Source organism: Bison bison, unplaced genomic scaffold (assembly GCF_000754665.1).
Source record: "Bison bison bison isolate TAMUID 2011002044 unplaced genomic scaffold, Bison_UMD1.0 scf7180017864365, whole genome shotgun sequence".
Lineage (NCBI taxonomy): Eukaryota > Metazoa > Chordata > Mammalia > Artiodactyla > Bovidae > Bison > Bison bison.
In genome coordinates this window covers 3,102,147-3,122,876 of record NW_011494937.1, presented here as the reverse complement: position 1 = coordinate 3,122,876, position 20,730 = coordinate 3,102,147, and the positions used below count along the sequence as shown (strand labels likewise).

At 39.0% G+C, this 20,730-nt stretch overlaps 3 protein-coding genes across 3 annotated transcripts; all 3 read left to right on the top strand.

The window, feature by feature from the left end:
* Nucleotides 1-866: 866 nt before the first annotated feature.
* On the top strand, nucleotides 867-1,805 carry LOC104999870 (olfactory receptor 7G1-like). Its single transcript, XM_010855500.1, has one exon. It carries the CDS (start codon nucleotides 867-869, stop codon nucleotides 1,803-1,805), a length of 939 nt encoding a protein of 312 aa, XP_010853802.1.
* An 8,914-nt stretch (nucleotides 1,806-10,719) lies between these two features.
* LOC104999916 (olfactory receptor 7G1-like) lies at nucleotides 10,720-11,643 on the top strand. Its single transcript, XM_010855540.1, has one exon. The coding sequence runs from the start codon at nucleotides 10,720-10,722 to the stop codon at nucleotides 11,641-11,643; it is 924 nt and encodes a 307-aa protein (XP_010853842.1).
* A 2,663-nt stretch (nucleotides 11,644-14,306) lies between these two features.
* LOC104999915 (olfactory receptor 7G1-like) lies at nucleotides 14,307-17,790 on the top strand. Its single transcript, XM_010855539.1, has 2 exons — nucleotides 14,307-14,338; nucleotides 16,830-17,790. Exons 1-2 carry the CDS (start codon nucleotides 14,307-14,309, stop codon nucleotides 17,788-17,790), a joined length of 993 nt encoding a protein of 330 aa, XP_010853841.1.
* Nucleotides 17,791-20,730: the final 2,940 nt, after the last annotated feature.

The following is a 20,730-nucleotide window of genomic DNA, read 5'->3' as shown; positions in this document are numbered from 1 at the left end:
GTGGCTCTGACAGTAAAGTGTCTGCTACAATGCTGGAGACCCGGGTTCAATCCCTGGGTTGGTAAGATCCCCTGGAGAAGGAAATGGAAGCCCACTCCAGTACTATTGCCTGGAAAACCCCATGGACAGAGGAGCCTGGTAGGCTATAGTCCATGGGGTCACAGAGAGTCGAACATGACAAGCAACTCCATTTTCCACTTTCCACCCCAGATGATTAGAACCAAGTCACTTTTCATAACTTATGTCATCTTCAAACTTCTTTTTTATTTTGCATCAATAATTAAGCATCTCTGATTTATGAATACCAATAAATATTTTTAAAAACCAACCAAGGTGTTGGTAACCTTTTCTAGAACTGTTTATGCTCTGCTGTCATCAGCTTTGGGTATTTTTATTGTTACTCAGTCACTTAGTCATGTCTAACTCTGCAACCCCATGGACTGCATCATGACAGTTTCCTCTGTCCTCCACTGTCTCCTGAAGTTTGCTCAAATTCATGTCCACTGAGTCAGTGGTGCTATCTAACCATCTCATCCTCTGCCACCCTCTTCTCCTTTAGCCTTCAATCTTTCCCAGCATCAGGTTCTTTTCCAATAAGTCAGCTCTTTGCATCATGTGGCCAAAGCATTGGAGCTTCAGCATCAGTCCTTCCAATGAATATTCAGGATTGATTTCCTTTAGGATTTTTTTTTTTTACATAACACATAAATATGCATGCAGAAGGCTTTCCCTCCCCTCCCCACTCCTTTAGTTTCTTTCCATTCCCAAGATGGTTTATGCTTCTTGTAACACTACTGCTGCTTCCCTAGTGACTACACATTTTATTGTCTTGTTACCACATCTTATTCATCAGATTCATCAGCATCATGGAACCCAGAAACCAAACAGCTGTTTCTGAATTTCTTCTCATGAGACTGACAGAGAATGAAAAACTGAAGACCATCTTATTCAACCTGTTCCTGTCCATGTACCTGGTCACTGTCCTGGGAAACCTGCTCATCATCCTGGCTGTCATCTTTGACTCCCACCTCCACACCCCCATGTACTTCTTTCTCTCCCATCTGTCCTTTACAGACATTGGTTTAAGCACAACCATCATCCCAAAGATCCTGGTAAACATGCAAGCACAGAGTCAAAGAATCACTTACACGGGTTGCCTCACTCAGATCTGTTTTGTCTTGATTTTGGTTTGTTGGGAAAGTTTTCTCCTTGGAGCAATGGCCTATGACCACTATGTGGCTATTTGTCACCCACTGAGGTACACAGTCATCGTGAACCCCCACCTCTGTGTTATGCTGACTCTACTCTCCTTGTTCATTAGCACTGGGAATGCCCTGCTCCACACTCTGATGGTGCTGCCACTATCCTTCTGCAAGGAACTGGAAATCTCCCTCTTCTTCTGTGAAGTTGTTCAGGTCATCAAGCTTGCCTGCTCTGATACTCTTATTAATAATACTCTTCTTTATTTTGCAATTAGCCTATTAGGTGGCATTCCTGTTTTCGGAATCATTTTCTCTTATACTAATATAATCTCCTCTATTTTGAGACAGTCATCAGTGGGTGGAAAGTATAAAACTTTTTCTACCTGTGGGTCTCACCTCTCAGTTGTGTCCTTATTCTATGGGACAGGTTTTGGAGTGTACATTTGTTCTGCAATTCCTGACTCTCCCAGGAAGACTGCAGTGGCTTCATTGATGTACACCGTGGTCACTCCCATGATGAACCCCTTCATCTACAGCCTGAGGAACAAAGACATGAAGGGAGCTTTGAGGAAACTCTTCAGTAGAGTACCTACTATTCTATGATTGTGTCATTTTCTAGGTCTCTGATGTTTGACATAAACTTCCCATTCTCTAATATAAGGTTTTGGTTAGAGCCAGTAGAAGCTGAATCTGAGGCAGAGGTTCATGGTATAGTAATTTTGTGGGGAAGTTCCCAGCATGAGGGAAGTGGGAAAAGGTGCGTAGGTCAAGGAAAGAATTTAAACAAGTCTGTGTACATGAAGAAATAGATTCTGCCTGCTTCCTTGGATGACACCATGTAAATTGTACCCCAGAGTAAAGCATATTTACAAGACATCGTGGTTGATCTTTCACACCTCAGTTCAGGGATCTTTAAGACCAGTCACTGGTAAATTGGACATATGTTAGGCAACATTAGCATCCATAACACTTGACTTCATTATCCATAAAATTTTGTGATTAGATTATCTCAGCAGTTTGAAATGATTGTGGAATATTTGAAGTTGATCAGTGAGGAAAATTTTCTTGCTAATAAAGAAATCCTGACTCTTAATATGCTCAAACAATAAAGATAATTATCTTTCATCACAAGGATTTCAGAGGCAGGAAATGTGCAGGAACAGGAAATTAGAGATTCATTCATTCCTCCATGAAGAGGCTTCATATTAGGTTGATTCCCCTCATGGACTCAGACGGCTGAAATAGATTCAGGCATATCTAGACATGATTACTGGAGACAAACAAAACTGACTGTCCTTCAATGAGTCTGTTGTTAATTGAAGTTCTATTTATAATAGATATTTCCATGGCATCACCCATAAGGTATTACCTTCAATCTTATCACTGAGAAATGGATCATATGCCACCTACTTAATCCAATTCCTGATATTTGAAATTGATTATTCTTGAGCCTTATGCTTGCCATTTGTAGTTTAATTACTGCTGGAAAGTTAATCTCTATAAGAACAATAAACACTTAGGACAATGCCTCAATAAAATTTAAGTAGTGTTATTGTGTTTCATAAGTTTCCTATACCCTTGAGTCCTTGTATTTTTTCCATTGTTTCAGCAATTTGATTTTTAAAAATTTTTACCTTTTATTGTGGACCACTTTTAAAGTCTTTACTGAATTCATTACAATATTGCTTCTGTTTTATGTTTTGGGTTTTTTGGCCACAATGCATTTGGGATCTTATCCCCCCCAAGCAGTATTGAATCCCCATCACCTGCAAAAGTCTTAACCACTGGAATTCCAGGGAAGTCTTTGATTTGTTTTCTTTTATTCTTATATTTATCAGGTTTTCCCTGATAAATATTTGAGTAATATAATAAAATAAATCATTGTTTTGTAGGCAGGGAAAATGTTTTTAATCTTCCTCTGGCATCTTATTTGCTATGAAATTTTTCATTGGCTTATTCCTAAGAATGTATCTGTTTTCACTTTTCTTTTAGTCATCTTTTTTATTTTTAGTTTTTTATTTTAATTAATTTATTTTTTTAAGTGAAGGATAATTGCTTTATAGAATTTTGTTGTTTTCTGTCAAATATCAATAAGAATCAGTCATAGGTATATATATGTCCCCTCCTTCTCAAACCTTCCTCCCATCTCCCTCCCCATCCCACACCTCTAAATTATTACAGAGCCCCTGTTTGAGTTATTGCTGTGTTTCTTACACATTTTGGTAGAGTCAACACAGAGGAACATCATTGAATAAATTTAACTGTGTCATGGATGTCTTAGTATATTGCGTTTAGTCTTAGGGCTCTCATGGAAAACTTCTTCATGTGTCTCTATGAGGAAAGTTATTCTATGAAGAACTACTTTCCTTTGACAAAGAGATGTTGAGAGTAAGACAAGAGAGAAGAAAAGGGAAGTAGAGAAGATCAGTGAGATCACCTTCCCAGAAGGACGAAAATTTGAGGCCATCAGTCAGAACCACATTGGGTGAGGTGGTAGAAACAGTGGAACTGTCGAGGGAGAGTGCAGGGAGTGGTGAGGAACTTTTTTTTTTTTTTTTTGTGAGGAACTTTAACAAGGTGAAGAACCTTGTTCACTGTAGATTGTGGTTAGTTGCGTCTGATTCTTTGTAACTCTTCGGATTGTAGTGTGCCAGTCTCCTCTGTCCTTGGGATTTTTCATGCAAGAATACTGGAGTGGGTTGCCATTCCTCCTCCAGAGGAATCTTCCCGACCCAGGGATCAAGCCTGTGTTTCCTCAATCTCCTGCATTGCAGGCAGATATCTTTACCCACTGAGCCACTGGGGAAGCCAGAGGGGTCGTTTTACTTTCAGCACCACAACTGGGAAACAGCTCCCTGCTTGGCCCTCTTGTTAACTCCAGAGCTTCCTTCATTGAGGTTCACAAAACAGCTGCAGATTTGAATAACGTTAGACCTTAGTTCATACTGAGAGTTCCCTGATCTTTAGCAAGAACTGTGGATTTTGAGCCTCAGGGGAATGGGGCATGTGAAGGATGAGAGAATTTTTAATAAACATTTTGTGAGACTATGATGACCTGAGATGCATAACTTTCATATGAGGACATGGGGAAATATATTATAATTACATTTAGAATTGGAAATACAGAAGGATCTTTCCTCAGTTTTACTCATTAAAGTAGCATATGCAAAGTGGTGCTTAAAGTCTATGTGTAGTTCTGTGAGAATGGTAACATAATAGCCATGCATGTACCTACCCTATCCTGAAATTAAATAAATAAAACAATCCCTTAATTATAGAATGCAATTTTTCTCCCACCTACATCACACTCTCCCCTCCCAGTGACAAACAAAATCTTGACTTTTTAATTGTTTTTCTTTCATTTGATCTTCTGTTAGGTTGACTCCTGTGAATTTGCCACTATTTGATCATGTTTGCACCACAAAACTGACAATAGGATGAAATATCACTGTCTGATCACCTCTGTATGTATTCCTTTGCAATTTATAACTTGATGACTCATTAAAATTTAATTGTTATGCTTTAACCTTTTATCTTGATTTTTTCTCATTATTGCACTTGGGAGATTTCAATGTTATCTTGGAGTGTATCAGTAAATAATTAATTTGCAATATTCTGTATATTTACATTGTGTTTGGAGACTTCAAAATAGATATTTTTTATCATATTGATGGAAATTTTGTTTGCAGCTAATTTTATGCTGTTATGAGTAAATCTGAGTATTCTTTTCTATTTCTCATGGTAGCATGAGGGGATCCATATCGTCATCAACACGTTTTCATTTATAGTAACAATGTAAAAATTACTTCATCAACAGACATACCTCTTATTATTACATAACTGAGAGACTTTTGATGCATTTATTTTCTTTCAAATATCTAATTGTGATAGACCTACTGAGTTGTTCATAATTTTCTCATTAATTCATATGAGCTTTTTTTTTTTACATAATCAAGATATTAGTGTTAGTTATACAAAATCAACCCTGACTATTCATTGGAAGGACTGATGCTAAAGCTGAAGCTCCAATGCTTTGGCCACCTGATGCAAAGAGCCAACTCATTGGAAAAGATCTCTGACGCTGGTAAAGATTGAAAGCAAAAGGAGAAAAGTGAGGCAGAGGATGAGATTGTTAGATAGCATCACCAACTCAATGGACGTGAATTTGGGCAAACTCCAGGAGATAGTGGAAGGCAGAGGAGCCTGGCGTGCTGCAGTTCTTGGGGTCACAAAGGGTTGAACACAACTTAGCAGCTGAACAACAAAAACCATACCAACTGCAAAATTATTTCTTAAGTGTATGACTTCTTTTTGGATATCTTATACAGTTTTATTTTGTATGAACACAAGTGCATTGTTTTAGTTGCATAGTTAATAGCTGTTAATACTTTACATAATGGCATCAGTTAACAGGTCTTATTTATGAAAACAACAGGGTTTCCCTGGTAGTACAGCTGGTAAAGAATCTGCCTGCAATGCAGGAGACCCCTGTTCGATTCATGGGTCAGTAAGATCCCCTGGAGAAGGGATAGGCTACCCATTCCAGTATTCTTAGGCTTCCCTGGTGGCTCAGCTGGTAAAGAATCCACATGCAATGCAGGAGACCTGGGTTTGAATGAAAACAATAGTACTTCAGTCTGAAGAATTCCCAGTCTTGGCTTTTACATTTGAAATATGAATTTAGTTTTCCCTTTGATGTTAAGCAGGATCCAAATTCATTTTTATGTACCTGTATAAACTTCCCATTTATGTATAGATTTCTTTATGGATTCTATCTTCTGGTCAATAGGTCTTCTATTTATCCCTGAGCCAATATAAAACATTTTAATTATTCTAGCTCACTAGACTAATAAAAATAAATTTATTGTGGTAACAGAGAAGCTTCAGACTCTGTTGATTACAATCACAAGGTACATTGTGTCATAACTTGAATGCTTCTCTGATAACTTATGATGCAGTGTAAAAACACTGGTAATCAAGGGCCAGAATTTCAATGAATTGCCCATTATAATGAGGTCAGAATATTCAATCTACTACTTTGGGGAAAGTGATACTGAAATTCTATAAAGGGAATGGAAAATGCCTATAACATGCTCAGTCTATTTTTAAAATTTTAGTAAAATATATAACATGAAATTTCCAATCTTAATGATTTTTAAGTGTGCAGTTTTGTGGCATAATTGCATTCATCATGTTATGCTGTCATCACCAAGATTTGTTTCCACGTGTTTTTCATCACCTCAAACTCTCCCCCAACCTCAGTCCCTGGCAAACTGTAGTCTAATTTCTGTTTCTATAAATGTTTCTACTCTAGCCATTGCATATAAATGGAATGATACAATAAATGTATTTTTTTCTTTTTCAATTTCCTCTTGTTAAGAAGCTATTTTTTTAAATTCTTTATTGGATTTGTTACAATATTGCTTCTCTTTTTTTAATGTTTTGGTTTTTTGGCTGTGAGGCATGTAGGATCTTATCTCTCCAACCAGGGATCAAACCCACACCCTCTGTGCTGATGGACAAAGTCATAACCACTGAACTATCAGGGAAGTCTGTCTTTTTCAATTTCCTACTGTGAAGTTTTTCAAACATACAGGAAAGTTGAAAGAATGATATAGTGAACACCCATTTGCCCACCACCTACATTGAATAGTTAACTTTTTGCGATATTTGCTTTATTGATCTATGTACACTATTTTTTTCTTTTTTGTTGTGTTAAAATACACATAACATAAAATTTACCACCTGAACCATTTCTGAGTTCACAGTTTAGTAGTGTTAATCATAAGAACATTTTAGTCTTGCAAATCAGAAACTCTATTCTCTTAAAATAAGAATTCTCCTTTTCTGCCTCTTCACAGACCTAGATAACTACTGTTCTATTTTCTACTTCTATGAATTTCAGTACTTTAGACGGTTCATATAAATGAAATCTGTCTTTTTGTGACTGACTTGTTCCACTTAGCCTAATGTTCTCAATTCTCATCCATATTGTTGCATATGTCAAAATTTCTTTCCTTTCCAAGACGGAATAATATTCCATTGTCTGCAAATAGCACATTTTGTTTATCCATTCATCCATTGGGTCGCTCCCACTTCCTGATTATTATAAATTGTGCAACTATGAATGCTCGGCTGGTAAAGAATCTGATTGCAATGCGGGAGACCCCGGTTCGATTCCTGGGTTGGAAAAATCCGCTGGAGAATGGACAGGCTATCCATTCCAGTATTCTTGGGCTTCCCTGATGGTTAAGCTGGTATAGCTGGTAAAGCTGCAAAAGAATCTGCCTGCAATGTGGGAGACCTGAGTTCAATCCCTGGGTTGGGAAGATCCCCTGGAGAAGGAAACAGCTACCCATTCCAGTATCCTGGCCTGGAGAATTCCACGGACTGTACAATACAGGGGGTCGAAAAGAGTTGGACACAACTGAGCCACTTTCACTTTCATGAACAAGTTCAGTTCAGTCACTCAGTCCTGTCTGACTCTTTTTGGGTGTATGTGTGAGTTAAGGTTTATTTGGGACAAAATGAGAAGTATAGCCCCAAAGACAGCATTTCAGATAGCTGAGAAACTGCTCCAAAGAGGTAGAGGGGAAGGTCAGTGTTACATATGATTTTAGTGAAGAGGGTACATGCAGTCAAGCACACATTTTGGTAGAGGCTTGCTGCTAGTCTCATGTCCGACTTTACAACCCCAGGGACTGCAGCACGCCAGGCTCCCCTGTCCACCACAAACTGCGAGAGCTTACTCAAACTCATGTACAAAGTTGTGGAAATGTCTCTTAGAATCTTAATTTAAAATTTTTAAAGAATCATTATTTTTTAAGTCTTTATTGAATTTGTTACAGTATTGCTTCTGTTTTATGTTTTGGCTTTTTTTGGCCATGAGGCATGTTGGATCTCCATGAGAGATGGAGACCATGAGGTCTATGAAGGAGATAAGGGTTTGATCCCTGTGGTAAGATCCCTGGTCGGGGAACAAAGATTTCCACCCCCACCATGCCTCGCATCCAAAAAAAACAAAAACATAAAAATAGAAGCAATATTGTGTCAATAGCAAATTTCCACCTGGGCCCTTGACAGCTAAAATTTTAAATCTTTATATCATGTGTATTTTTCTGTTATTTTATGTGTTTGGAGCAAATGATGTTAAGAAGGCAAGGGATGACATTACTAATGCCATCTTTTCTCTTGTTAGTTTTAATATATTAAGAAAATTGTAGGTTAATATAGGCCATATTGTAGCAGTGATAAATCCATAGATACATGAAAATATTTAATTCCGTAAAGATGAAAAATAGTTTAATCAATATTAATGTGCAGTACCACCTCCACCTATTAGATAATGGATAAATCTATATAAATGTACTCAGATTACACTTGCCCCCTATTGTTTTACCATGACTTTTTAACTGCTTATGAGTCTGTGAAAAACTAAGGAATGGACATGAGCGGGTACAGATGTTGAAAAGTGGGTAGTCTGTACTTAGCCTGAATTTCTGCAGTGTAGAGTCTTTTTATTTACTTGTTTGTTTGCTTATGATTTCACTGTGTCTTCATTGCTGCACACAATCTTTCTCTAGTTGTGGCGAGCAGGAGCTCTTCTTCGTTGCAGTGCACAGGCTTCTCATTGCGGTGGCTTCTCTTGTTGCAGACACAGTCTAGGTGCATGGGCTTCAGTAGTTGTGGCTCATGGGCTCTAGAGCACAGGTTCAGTAGTTATGGTACATGGACTTAGTTGCTCAGCAGCATTTGGGACTGTACCAGATCAGAGATCTAACCCGAGTCCCCTGCGTTAGCAGACAGATTATCCATTGTACACCAGGGAAGTCCCAGTGTAGAGTGTTGACCTACAGGTTTGCACTGTCCTGGGATCACAATGACAATAAATTGACTGGTTAATAAGGAGCTTTGGAAATTGAATCTCCGGAGTTCCAGACTGCATGAGTTCCATCTGCCTGTGACCATCTCAATCAACAGTTCTTTCTCAGAAAAGAAACAGCACACCTGAGACTCCTCATAACAGATCCCTCCTGTCCAGGAGCTGGTGACTCACTCAGACCTTCTGTTCTTTCTAAGGACAGCTCTTCCAAACCAGACACGTGAAGCATCATTCCACTGTGATGTCAGCCAGGTAACCTAACCTCCCTCTGTCAATGTTTGGAAATTATAGCAAGTATTTTGCAATAGGTACATCCAGGGGAAGCTGTGAAGAGCGTACATATATTAGATGATCACAGCTAAGTCATCCATGGGTCTCCTGCCAAACTGTTTGTCATCTTCTTCAATATTTCCTTGTACTTTGCACCAGTACTCAAAAACCTTTCATTTATTAATATTTTACTGACTCCCTGCTATGACAAGGACCACTTCTTCCTGAGTAGAAAGTTGCCCATTCTCAGTGAGGGTGATTTTGAAGAATTGTCTGACATTTCTTTGCGTTTCTTTAATATGGGAGGTGTGCAAAAAAAGTTGATAAATTTCACCTTATCAGCCCATTCCTGGTCCTTGACACACCTAGGAATTATCTCTGTTGTTTGAGTCTGAGGTCACTGGGGATTCAGACAGAATCTTCAACTGCCTCCCTAGTCTGTTTCTTCTTATAAAATTACCAAATGTTTTAAATAATCAGAGCAGCATAGATATCAATAGAATGTTGTTGCTCAGTTACTCAGAGAAGGCAATGGCAACCCCACTCCAGTACTCTTGCCTGGAAAATTCCATGGGCGGAGGAGCCTGGTAGGCTGCAATCCATGGGGTCGTAAAGAGTCGGACATGACTGAGTAACTTCACTTTCACTTTTCACTTTCATGCATTGGAGAAGGAATGGCAACCCACTCCAGTGTTCTTGCCTGGAGAATCCCAGGGATGGGGGAGCCTGGTGGGCTGCCATCTACGGGGTCTTACAGAGTTGGACACGACCTAAGTGACTTAGCAGCAGCAGCTCAGTTGCTACCTTATGTAACTCTTTTGCAACCCCATGGACTATAGCCCACCAGACTCAGCCCACCAGACTCTTCTGTCCATGTGATTTCCAAGGCAAGAATACTGGAGTGGGTTGCCATTTCCTTGTCCAGGGGATCTTCCCAAAGCAGGGATCGAACTTGTGTCTCCTGCATTGCAGGTGGGTTCTTTACCAGTGAGCCACCACGAAAATCCTATAGATAGATCACTACAAGTTACCCGTGTCAGATTCATGTTGATGTATGGCAAAACTAATACAATATTGCAAAGTAATTAGCCTCTAATTAAAATAAATAAACTTAAATTAAAAAAAAAACAGTCACCTCTTAACCATTTCCAGGTTTAATTTTGATTATTGACTGTTATATCAGCTTTAGGTTCTTTTTACAGTAACAGAAAATTATGCACCAGAAGACTTTCCTTTCTCACCACCCTCCATTAGTCCCCTTCCCTTCCCAGGGTGCTTTCTTCCTCTTGTGATAGACCTGCTGCTTGTCTAGGGATGATATATTTTATTTTCTATTTCATCTTTTTCATCAGATTTATCAATAACATGGAGCTCAGAAACAAAACGGGTGTTTCAGGATTTCTTCTCATGGAAGTGACAGAGGATCCAAAACTGCAGTCCCTTGTCTTCAGCCTGTTCCTGTCCATGTACCTGGTCACTGTGCTGGGAAACCTGCTCATCATCCTGGCCATCAACTATGACCCCCACCTCCACACCCCCATGTACTTCTTCCTCTCCAATCTATCCTTTACTGACATCTGTTTAAGTACAACCACAATCCCAAAGATGCTGATGAACATCCACACACGGAACCAAAGCATCTCTTACGCAGGCTGCCTCACGCAGGTCTGCTTTGTCCTGGTGTTTGCAAGTTTGGATAGTTGTATTCTTTCAGCAATGGCCTATGATCGCTATGTGGCCATTTGTCATCCACTGAGGTACGCTGTCATCATGAACTCTCGTCTCTGTTGCTTGTTGATTCTTCTTTCTCTGTTTACTAGCATTGTGGATGCCCTACTCCACAGTCTGATGCTCTTGCAGCTGTCCTTCTGTACAGATCTTGAAATTCCCCTCTTCTTCTGTGAAGTCGTTCAGGTCATCAAGCTTGCATGCTCTGATACCCTCATCAACAAAATCCTGATATATTTTGCATCTAGCATATTAGGTGGTATTCCTGTGTGTGGAATCGTTTTCTCTTATATTCAGATAGTGTCCTCTGTGTTGAGAATAGCATCAGTAAGTGGAAAGTATAAAGCTTTTTCCACCTGTGTGTCTCACCTCTCAATTGTGTCCTTATTTTATGGGACAGCTTTTGGTGTGTACGTTAGCTCTGCTTTTAGTAATTCCTCCAGAAACACTGCGGTGCTTTCAATGATGTACACTGTGGTCCCTCAAATGATGAACCCCTTCATCTATAGCCTGAGAAACAGGGATGTGAAAGGTGCCTTGAGGAAACTTGTCAGTATCTAGGACATCTTTTCTTCTGGGATATCTCATTTGCTTTGCACTGGGGTTTCTGGAATGAGTCAGAGTGATAGAAAAACTGGGCAAGCCAGAATGTTTGCCTGGTTCTTTCACCACCTAATTCTTTGAAAATAACTATGTAACATAATGAAAAGTTCATTTTAACTTTGGGTTTTGATTGCTATGACAGCCTTAGCTTGACTATATGGAGTATGACTGCTTCTAAGAAGTTTACCCTTATAAGCGCTACTTAGGACAATGCCTGGTGCCTAGTAAGTACACAATAAAGTTAACTAGTATCACCGTGTTCCATACTTGGCTATATTCATCAGTTTTGTAAACTTAATGTTCTCACATATTTTTATCACTTGCCTCAGCAACAAGATTAGTTTTCCTTCATGTTATGTTTATCAGCTGCTTTTTCTAATCTGCATAATGAAATAAAATAAGTTGTGTTCAGGTACTCAGGGTAATTATTGATAATCTTCTAACATCTTATTTGCTTTGAGCTTTCTCACTGGCCTATTTATAAGAATGTGTCTGAGTTTTCAGTTCTCTCCTCAATCATCTTATATTGCTGTACTTCTTACATGTCACTGGTGGAATCTGAAAAAAAAAAAAAAACATTAAAATGGATTGTATCATTGATGTCATAGAGGACTGGTTGCAGTCTTGGGGATCTTAATGCAAAACTTTTTTTTCTATTTTAATTGTATTTGTTTATTTTTTACTGCACAGGGTCTTCTTTGCTTTGCACAGGCTTGCTCTAGCTGCAGCCAGCGGGGGCTGCTCTTCATTATGATGCTAGGACTTCTCATTGTGGTGGTTTCTTTTGCTGAGGAGCACAGGCTCTAGGCTTCAGGAGTTGCAGCATATGGGCTCAGTAGTTTTGACTTTCTGGCCCTAGAGCACAGGCTCATTAGTTGTGGTACATGGGCTCAGTAGTTGTGGTACACAGGCTTAGTAGTTCCATGGCACATGGAACCTTCCCAGACCAGAGATCGAACCCATGTCCTCTGCATTGGCAAGAGGACTCTTTTTTTTAAATTAATTTATTTTTAACTGAAGGATAGTTGCTTTACAGAATTTTGTTGTTTTCTGTCAATCGTCAACATGAGTCAGCCATAGGTATACATATGTCCCGCCCTCTTGAACCTCCCTCTCATCTCCCTCCCCATCCCACCCCTCTAGGTTGATACAGAGCCCAGCAGGAGGATTCTTATCCGCTGTACCACCAGGGAAGTCCAATGCAAGGCGTTTTAATGTGTCTTTATGAGGAAATTTATTCTATGGTGAACTATATTCTTTTGAAATGGAGATGTTGAATTAAAGACAAGAAAGGAAAAAAAGGGGGGATTTGATAAGGACAGTGACATTACTTTTCCTATGAGCATAAAAAAGCAGGGCCATAAGTTAGAATTATCTCTGTGAGGATGCAGGTGAAACAATGGAGATCTCAAAGGAGAGCTGAAGGAGTGACTGCGGAAACGTCTGTTCTCCTCATTGGTGGTTGAAGGGTTGTTTTATTTTCAGCACCAAAACTAGAGAACAGCTCCCTGGCTGCCACACAAGCAGAGCTTCCCCCGCACAACAGATGCAGAAGTAGTTCACCTGGGACTTCCCCGGTGGTCCAACAGTTAAGAATCCACCTGACAATGCAGGAGACATGGGTTCAATCCCAGGAAAACCCCACATGCTTAGAGGTAACTAAGCCGCTGCACCACACTTACTGAGCCCATGCCCTAGAACCCACGCTCCACAACAGAATGCGCTGCAATAAGAAGGCGGTGCACCGCAACTAGAGGGTAGTCCCCGCTCGCTGCAACTCGAAAAAGTCCATGCACAACAACGAAGACCCAGCACAGCCAAAAATAAATGAATGAAAGTGTGAAAATGTTAGTTGCTCAGTCATGTCCAACTCTTTGTGACCGCATGGACTATAGCCCGCCAGGCTCCTCTATCCATGGGATTTTCCAGGCAAGAATACTGAAGTGGGTTGCCATTTCCTCCTCCTGAGCATCTTCCCCACCCAGGGATCGAACCTGGGTCTCCCCATTGCAGGCAGACTGTTTACCATCTTTTAATATAAAAAGAAACAGATCATCTGAGACCTTTGTACTAAGATTTCTCTGACCTCCAGCAAGAACTACTGACTTTGAACCTCTGGGGGAGACTTGTGGAGAACCTGTGTTCATTTTTACACCCAAAACTCTGTTTGATATTTTTCAAAAAGTATGACCCATTTTTATTTAAAAGTTGAAAGAATTTTTAAAACTTTTACATTGAATGAAAATTTTTAATAGGCACTATGAGATTCTGAAGACCTCTGAAATCTGAGATGCTTGACTTCAATATTAAACAACATGGGAGAATGTGTTTAGAATTATGAAGATAGCAGGCCTTTCCCCAACTTCTTAAATATAGTATATGCTAAGTAGTGCATAAGATTTATCTGTAGTTTTGAAAGAATAGATAAGAACATGATATGAACCTATATATAAGGGTTAAAAATACAGCAATGTCATTACCACAGAATCCACCTGAAGTGTTTCACAGTCACAACACCCTCTCCTCTTCCAGTACAAACACTACCCTTAACTAACTTTCTTTGAAATTATTCTTTTGGGTTGAATCCTACGAAATTGCGAATATTTTATCATATTTGTCCTATGAAACTGGCAATAGAATTAAATTTCATTGTATTATCTCCCCAATATATGTTCCTGCCCAATTTATAAATTGACTTCTTTTCAAACTTATTGGAAGTTTAATATAATGTATGAGTTTTTTAATCTTGATTGCTTCTCTCATTATGGCACTTTGAGATTTAATCAAGTTGTTGGGTATATCAGTAACGAATTTATTTCTAATCCTTTGTATTTCAACATTATGTATGGTGACTTTTCAAAGTAAGCATCCTGCCCAATATTGATGAAAATTTTGTTTGTAATTGTTTTTTTTTTTCACTATTATAAATAAACCTGAGTATTCTTGTATATATTTCTTGGTGGAAATGAGACAAGTTTTATGTTTGCAATGAAATTACTGAGTGTAAGTGGGTATGAATGTTCCTTTGAGTTGTACCAAAGAGTTCTCCTAAGTGACGGAAACAAGTACACACACTTTCTGATGAAGGCTTGGTGATCTGTATCACAACTGATACACTTTCAAGTAAACTGATAACCTAATGTAAAAATCATTTCATTAATTGACATATCTCTTTTTATTATTTGGTTGAGAGTTTTTTCCACATATTAATTTCTCTTGTAAATATATGTTTGTGATATCTCAAATGAGTTCTCTTTTTTATCTTTTTTTAAATTTTTATTTATTTATTTGGCTGCGCTTGGTCTTAGTTGTGGCATTTGGGATCTTTAGTTGCAGCATTTGGGATCCAGTTCCCTGACCCGGGATCGAACACAGGCCGCCTGCATTGGGAGCTTGGAGTCTTAGCCACTGGACCACCAGAAGTCCTTCTTTTTCTTTTTAATTCACATGAGTTCTTTATATAATTTCAACCCACACTCCCCTAAAATACACCAAAATGTACAGTGAAACTATCATGAAGAGATTAGAAAAGATGGTTGTGAAAGCTAAAAAAAAAAAGGAGTATCAGACTTTTATGTATTGACCACAGACAATTGTCAGGAAATAAATTATTATCTGCTATAGAAATATACACAGTGAAAATTAAGTTTGAGGAGACATTAGTGACTGTTGAAGAGAAAAACTCCTGAGAGTTTCCAATTTTATAATAACATTTAAAGATATACTAATTATATGCACATATATAACTATATTTTCACATATAAACTTGGTATTAGACTTTGTGATGTAACTAATTAGGTAGAGATTCCTTTGCTCATATTGCAAAAAGGAAAACTGGAATCCAATTAGAGAAAGATGATGTGCTCATATTTAAAGAATTAGAAAAGGAGGTGAGCAGACTCAGATGGAAAAAACTACAAGGTATACAACTGGTCTCATAGGATCAGGAAAGCAGCTACTCTGATTCCTTCTTTCCAGAGTCTTGGCCTTTACAGATTTGCACTGCCCTGGGATCACAGTGACAATCAAATTGTTTGGCTAATGAGGAGCTTTGGAAATTGAACCTCTAGGGATACAGAGACAGTATACTGCCTGTGACCACCTCATTCAACAATGCTTTCTGTGAAAAGTTACAGCACACCTAAGCCTACTCCCATCCGTGATCCCTCTTGCCCAGGAGCTCTGGTCTCACTCAATCCTTCTGCCATTCCCGAGGACACATCTCCTATGTGGCAAGTCAAAGAAGACATCGAGCATCATTCCACTGTGATGCCAGCCAGGTATCCTAACGTCTCTCAGTGAGTGTTTGGACATGAAGTCAGGTATTATGCAACAGGCTCATCCAAGGGAAGCTGTGAGGAGAGTACCTACATCAGACGGTTTAGAACTAAGCCACCCACAGTCCTCCTGTCTGTCAGTCATCTTCTTCACGTGTTTCTTTGTACTTGGCACCAATGCTAAAGCATCTCTCATTTACTCATATTGTACTCACTCTACTATGACCAGGAGCATCTCTTTCTGAGTAGAAATCTGTCTTTTTTAAATCAGGTGGACTGTTATCATTCTCTAACATTCACTTGCAATCTTGTGGTAAGAAAATTGGTAAAGCTCACCTTATCATGCTATTGCTGGTTCGTGACATACCCGTGTATTACCTCAATTGCCTGCCTCTGAGGTCTCAGGGGATCCAGATAAAATGTTCAAGCAGCCTCTCCCTGTTTCTCGTCATAAAATGGCCAGGTTTTAAATAGCTAAAACAATATACACAGTGTAATTTTTTAATGACACCTGTTAACCCTTTCCAGAATTAACATTTGTTGATGCTGCTATGTCAGCTTAAGGTTTTTTTAACTGAAAAAAAGTTTTTAAAGAAACAGAATAATTCACATACACAAGATGCACTTTTTTTTTTTTGCCACACCACACAGCATGGGGGATCTTAGCTCCCTTAACAGGGATGGAACCCATGCCCCCTGCACTGGAAGGGCAGAGTCTCAACCACTGGACTGCCAGAGAAGTCCCAGGCACATCTTTTTAATTGCCCTCTTTCAATCTGCTTCCCTTATTCTTTAGATGTTTTTGCTTCTGGTGACACTCTTCCTTCTAGTCTAGAAAACACACGTTTGATTGTATTATCATTCCACCTTTTCCATCAGATTTATCAACAGTATGGAACAGAGGAATAAAACACATGCTTCAGATTTTCTTCTCATGGAAGTGACAGAGGATCCAAAGCTGCGGTCCTTCCTTTTCAGCCTCTTCTTGTCCATGTATCTGGTCACAGTCCTGGGAAATCTGCTCATCATCCTAGCCGTCAGCTCTGACTCCCACCTCCACACCCCCATGTACTTCTTTCTCTCCAATCTGTCTGTTAACGACATCTGTTTAACCACTACCACAATCCCAAAGATGCTAGTGAACATCCAAACACAGAATCAGAGCATCACTTATACAGGCTGCCTCACGCAGATCTGCTTTGTCCTGGTGTTTGCTAGTTTGGAAAGTTCTCTCCTTGCAGTAATGGCCTATGACCGGTATGTGGCCATTTGTCACCCACTGAGGTACATGGCCATCATGAACTTTCGCCTTTGTGGTTGGCTGATTCTATTCTCCTTGTTTATTAGCATCGTGGATGCCCTGCTCCACAGCCTGATGGTGTTGCAGCTGACCTTCTGCACAGACCTGGAAATCCCCCTCTTCTTCTGTGAAGTTGTTCAGGTCATCAAGCTTGCATGTTCTGATACCTTCATTAACAATATCCTGATATATTTGGCAACTAGCATATTTGGGGGTATTCCTGTGTGTGGAATCATTTTCTCTTATATTCAGATAGTGTCCTCTGTCTTGAGAATGCCATCAGCAAGTGGAAAGTATAGAGCGTTTTCCACCTGTGGGTCTCACCTCTCAGTTGTGTTCTTATTCTATGGGACAGGTTTGGGGGTGAACATTAGTTTTGCTCTTACTAACTCTTCCAGAAACACTGCCGTGCTTTCAATGATGTACACTGTTGTTCCTCAAATGATGAACCCCTTCATTTATAGCCTGAGGAACAGGGACATGAAAGAAGCCTTGAGGAAACTCATTGTTAAGACTCCTTTTCTGTGATTGTCTCTTCTGCTTTGTACTGGCATTTCTAGAATGAACCAGAGTAACAGAATGTCAGGTGAACCAGAAAGCCTGACTCTTGTCCCACCAACTTATTCTACAATGACTAGATAACATAGTGGCTAAGGGAATTTTAACTTGAGGTTGAAACCAACTTCCTGTTTGCTTGGCTCAGTGATGTTTCACAAATGAGTCCCATTTCCTAGTCCTGTTTTCCTCCATGCACTCCTTAAGAAGCTAATGGAGGCAGGAAATATACTGATATCATTGGAACATCAAAAAAAGAAATGTGGAAATTCTGGATATGTCAGGGAGAGGATCTAATAAATTTGTGGACATAAGAACCTTGATTTAGCTCGATCTTATGGTTGGGGCCAAAAAAGGTCCATATAGTGAAAACTATGGTTTTCCAGTAGTCATGTACAGATGTGAGAATTGGACCATAAGGAAAGCTTAATGCCAAAGAATTGATGCTTTCGAACTCTGATGTTGGAGAAGACTCTTGAGAATCTCTTGAATTGCAAGGAGATCTAACCAATCAATCCTAAAGAAATAAACCCTGAATATGCACTGAAAGGGCTGATACTGAAGCTGAAGCTCCAATACTTTGGCCACCTGATGGGAAGAACCGACTTACTGGAGCTATGATGTTGGGAAATATTGAAGGAAAAAGGAGAAAGGGTTGGCAGAGGATGAAATGGTTAGAGAGCATCCCTGACTCAATGGACACAAATTTGAGCAAACTTCAGGAGACAGTAAAGGACAGAGGAGCCTGGCGTGCGTGCTGCCATTCATGGGATCACAAAGAGTCAGACACGACTTAGTGACGAACAACAACAGAACTGCATCCCAGGCTCAAGCCTACTGTGAGACATGTGGAGATTTGTATGCACTGCATATTTCTTGTTACATGTGATATTGCTTTTGAATATCTTTTGTAGTTTGTTTTTTTATGGGGCAGGGTGTGAACACAAGTGCTTAATTTTAATGCAGTGCATTTGTCAATACTTTCCATAATGATTTGTACTCTCTAGAGTAAAAATACAAATCACCTTGGAAAATTAACTAGTATTGTTGTGTTCCATAATATGCTGATATTCTAATTTGTAAACTTACTGGTCTCGCATATTTTTACCACTTGCTTCAGCAATTAGGTTAGTTTTGTTTTCTTTCATGTTGTATTTATCAGCTGGCTTTTCTGATGGGTAACATAATAAAATAAATATTATTTATGCAGCAAAAATGAACTCATTTCCAATACTCTGGACTTGTACATGTATGCTGTATCTTTTCCAAAATATATGTTCTTCCTGATGCTGGAAGTTTCATTTCTTTGTAGCTAGCTTTCTGGTGTTATAGATAAATCATTTTGAATAGTGTCTTATATGTTTCTGGTGTTAATGAGAGTGTTTTGTAATTGGGATGGAAATACTGGGTATTAGAGATATCAAGTCTCCTTTGGGTAGTTCCAATAAGCTTTTCTTTGGACAAATAGACATACACTGGAAAGTACTAGTGATCTATTTCATCACCAATGTTTTCAAAAATACTGACAGTCTAATGGGTATAAAAGTGATTTCATTAATTCACGTGTGTCTTATTATTAAATGGTTGATATTATCTTCATATACTTCTTTCCTATCTGTTAAATTTCTGCTTGTGGTACTTCTGCTGGGTTCCTTCCCTTTTCATAATTGATCCATGTGACTTTGTATTACCAGGTTATTATTTTCACCTGAATGCACTGCAGTTTTTTTCACATGTGTTTTTGCTTTTGGATATCTTTTTTTTTTTTTTTTAGGTTTTTTTGGGGGGACAGGGTATGAATGTAAGGGCTTAATTTTAGTGGAGTGCATTTGTCAATACCTTCCATAATGGTTTGTGCTCCCAGATGTTTTTTATAAATCCCAGGGTTACTTCAATCTGAGGGATTCATCATTTTGGCTTTTATATTTGAAACAAACCCTTCCTGGAATTTAATTTTGCCTTGATGTGAGGCAGAGATCCAAATTCATTTTTCTATCCCTGAATAAACTGTCCATTTATGTGTGGTCTTAGGCTGGACTCTACATTATCATCAGCAAGTCATATTTACTCCTGTACCAATTTTATAGGCCTTAATTATTGTAGCAAACCATTCAGCTAAAGAGCTTCCTTGATGGCTCAGATGTTGAAATCTGCATCTCCCTTTTTTGAACTTTTTATTTTACACTGGAGTAGAGCCGATTAATGGGCTTCCCAGGTGGCACAGTTGTAAAGAATCTGCCTGCAATGCAGGAGACCCAAGTTCAATCTCTGGCTCAGAAAGATCCCCTGGAGGAGGAAATGGCAACCCACTCCACTATTCTTGCCTTAATCCCATGGACAGAGGAGCCTGGCAGGCTACAGTCCATTGGATCACAAAGAGTTGAACATGACTGAGCACACACAGAGACAGAAAGTGAAGAAAACTATTAATACATATTGAAGCTATTTTGATAAATTAGAAAAGATGGCCATGATATACTAATTGATCAGAGATGGTATTGTCACAGAGAATATATTGCAATGAATAAAATTTGTGTGAAAAACACATGGTCAAGATTAAGATTCAGGAAACATGAAACCCTGACATTTTTGTGGGTTTTTTTTTTACATGACCCAATCAAAAAATGCACTAAAGAACTAAATAGACATTTCTCCAAAGAAGGCATACAGATGGCTAACAAACACATGAAAAGATGCTCAACATCACTCATTATCAGAGAAATGCAAATCAAAACCACTATGAGGTACCATTTCATGCCAGTCAGAATGGCTGCGATCCAAAAGTCTACAAATAATAAATGCTGGAGAGGGTGTGGAGAAAAGGGAACCCTCTTACACTGCTGGTGGGAATGCAAACTAGTACAGCCACTATGGAGAACAGTGTGGAGATTCCTTTAAAAACTGGAAATAGAA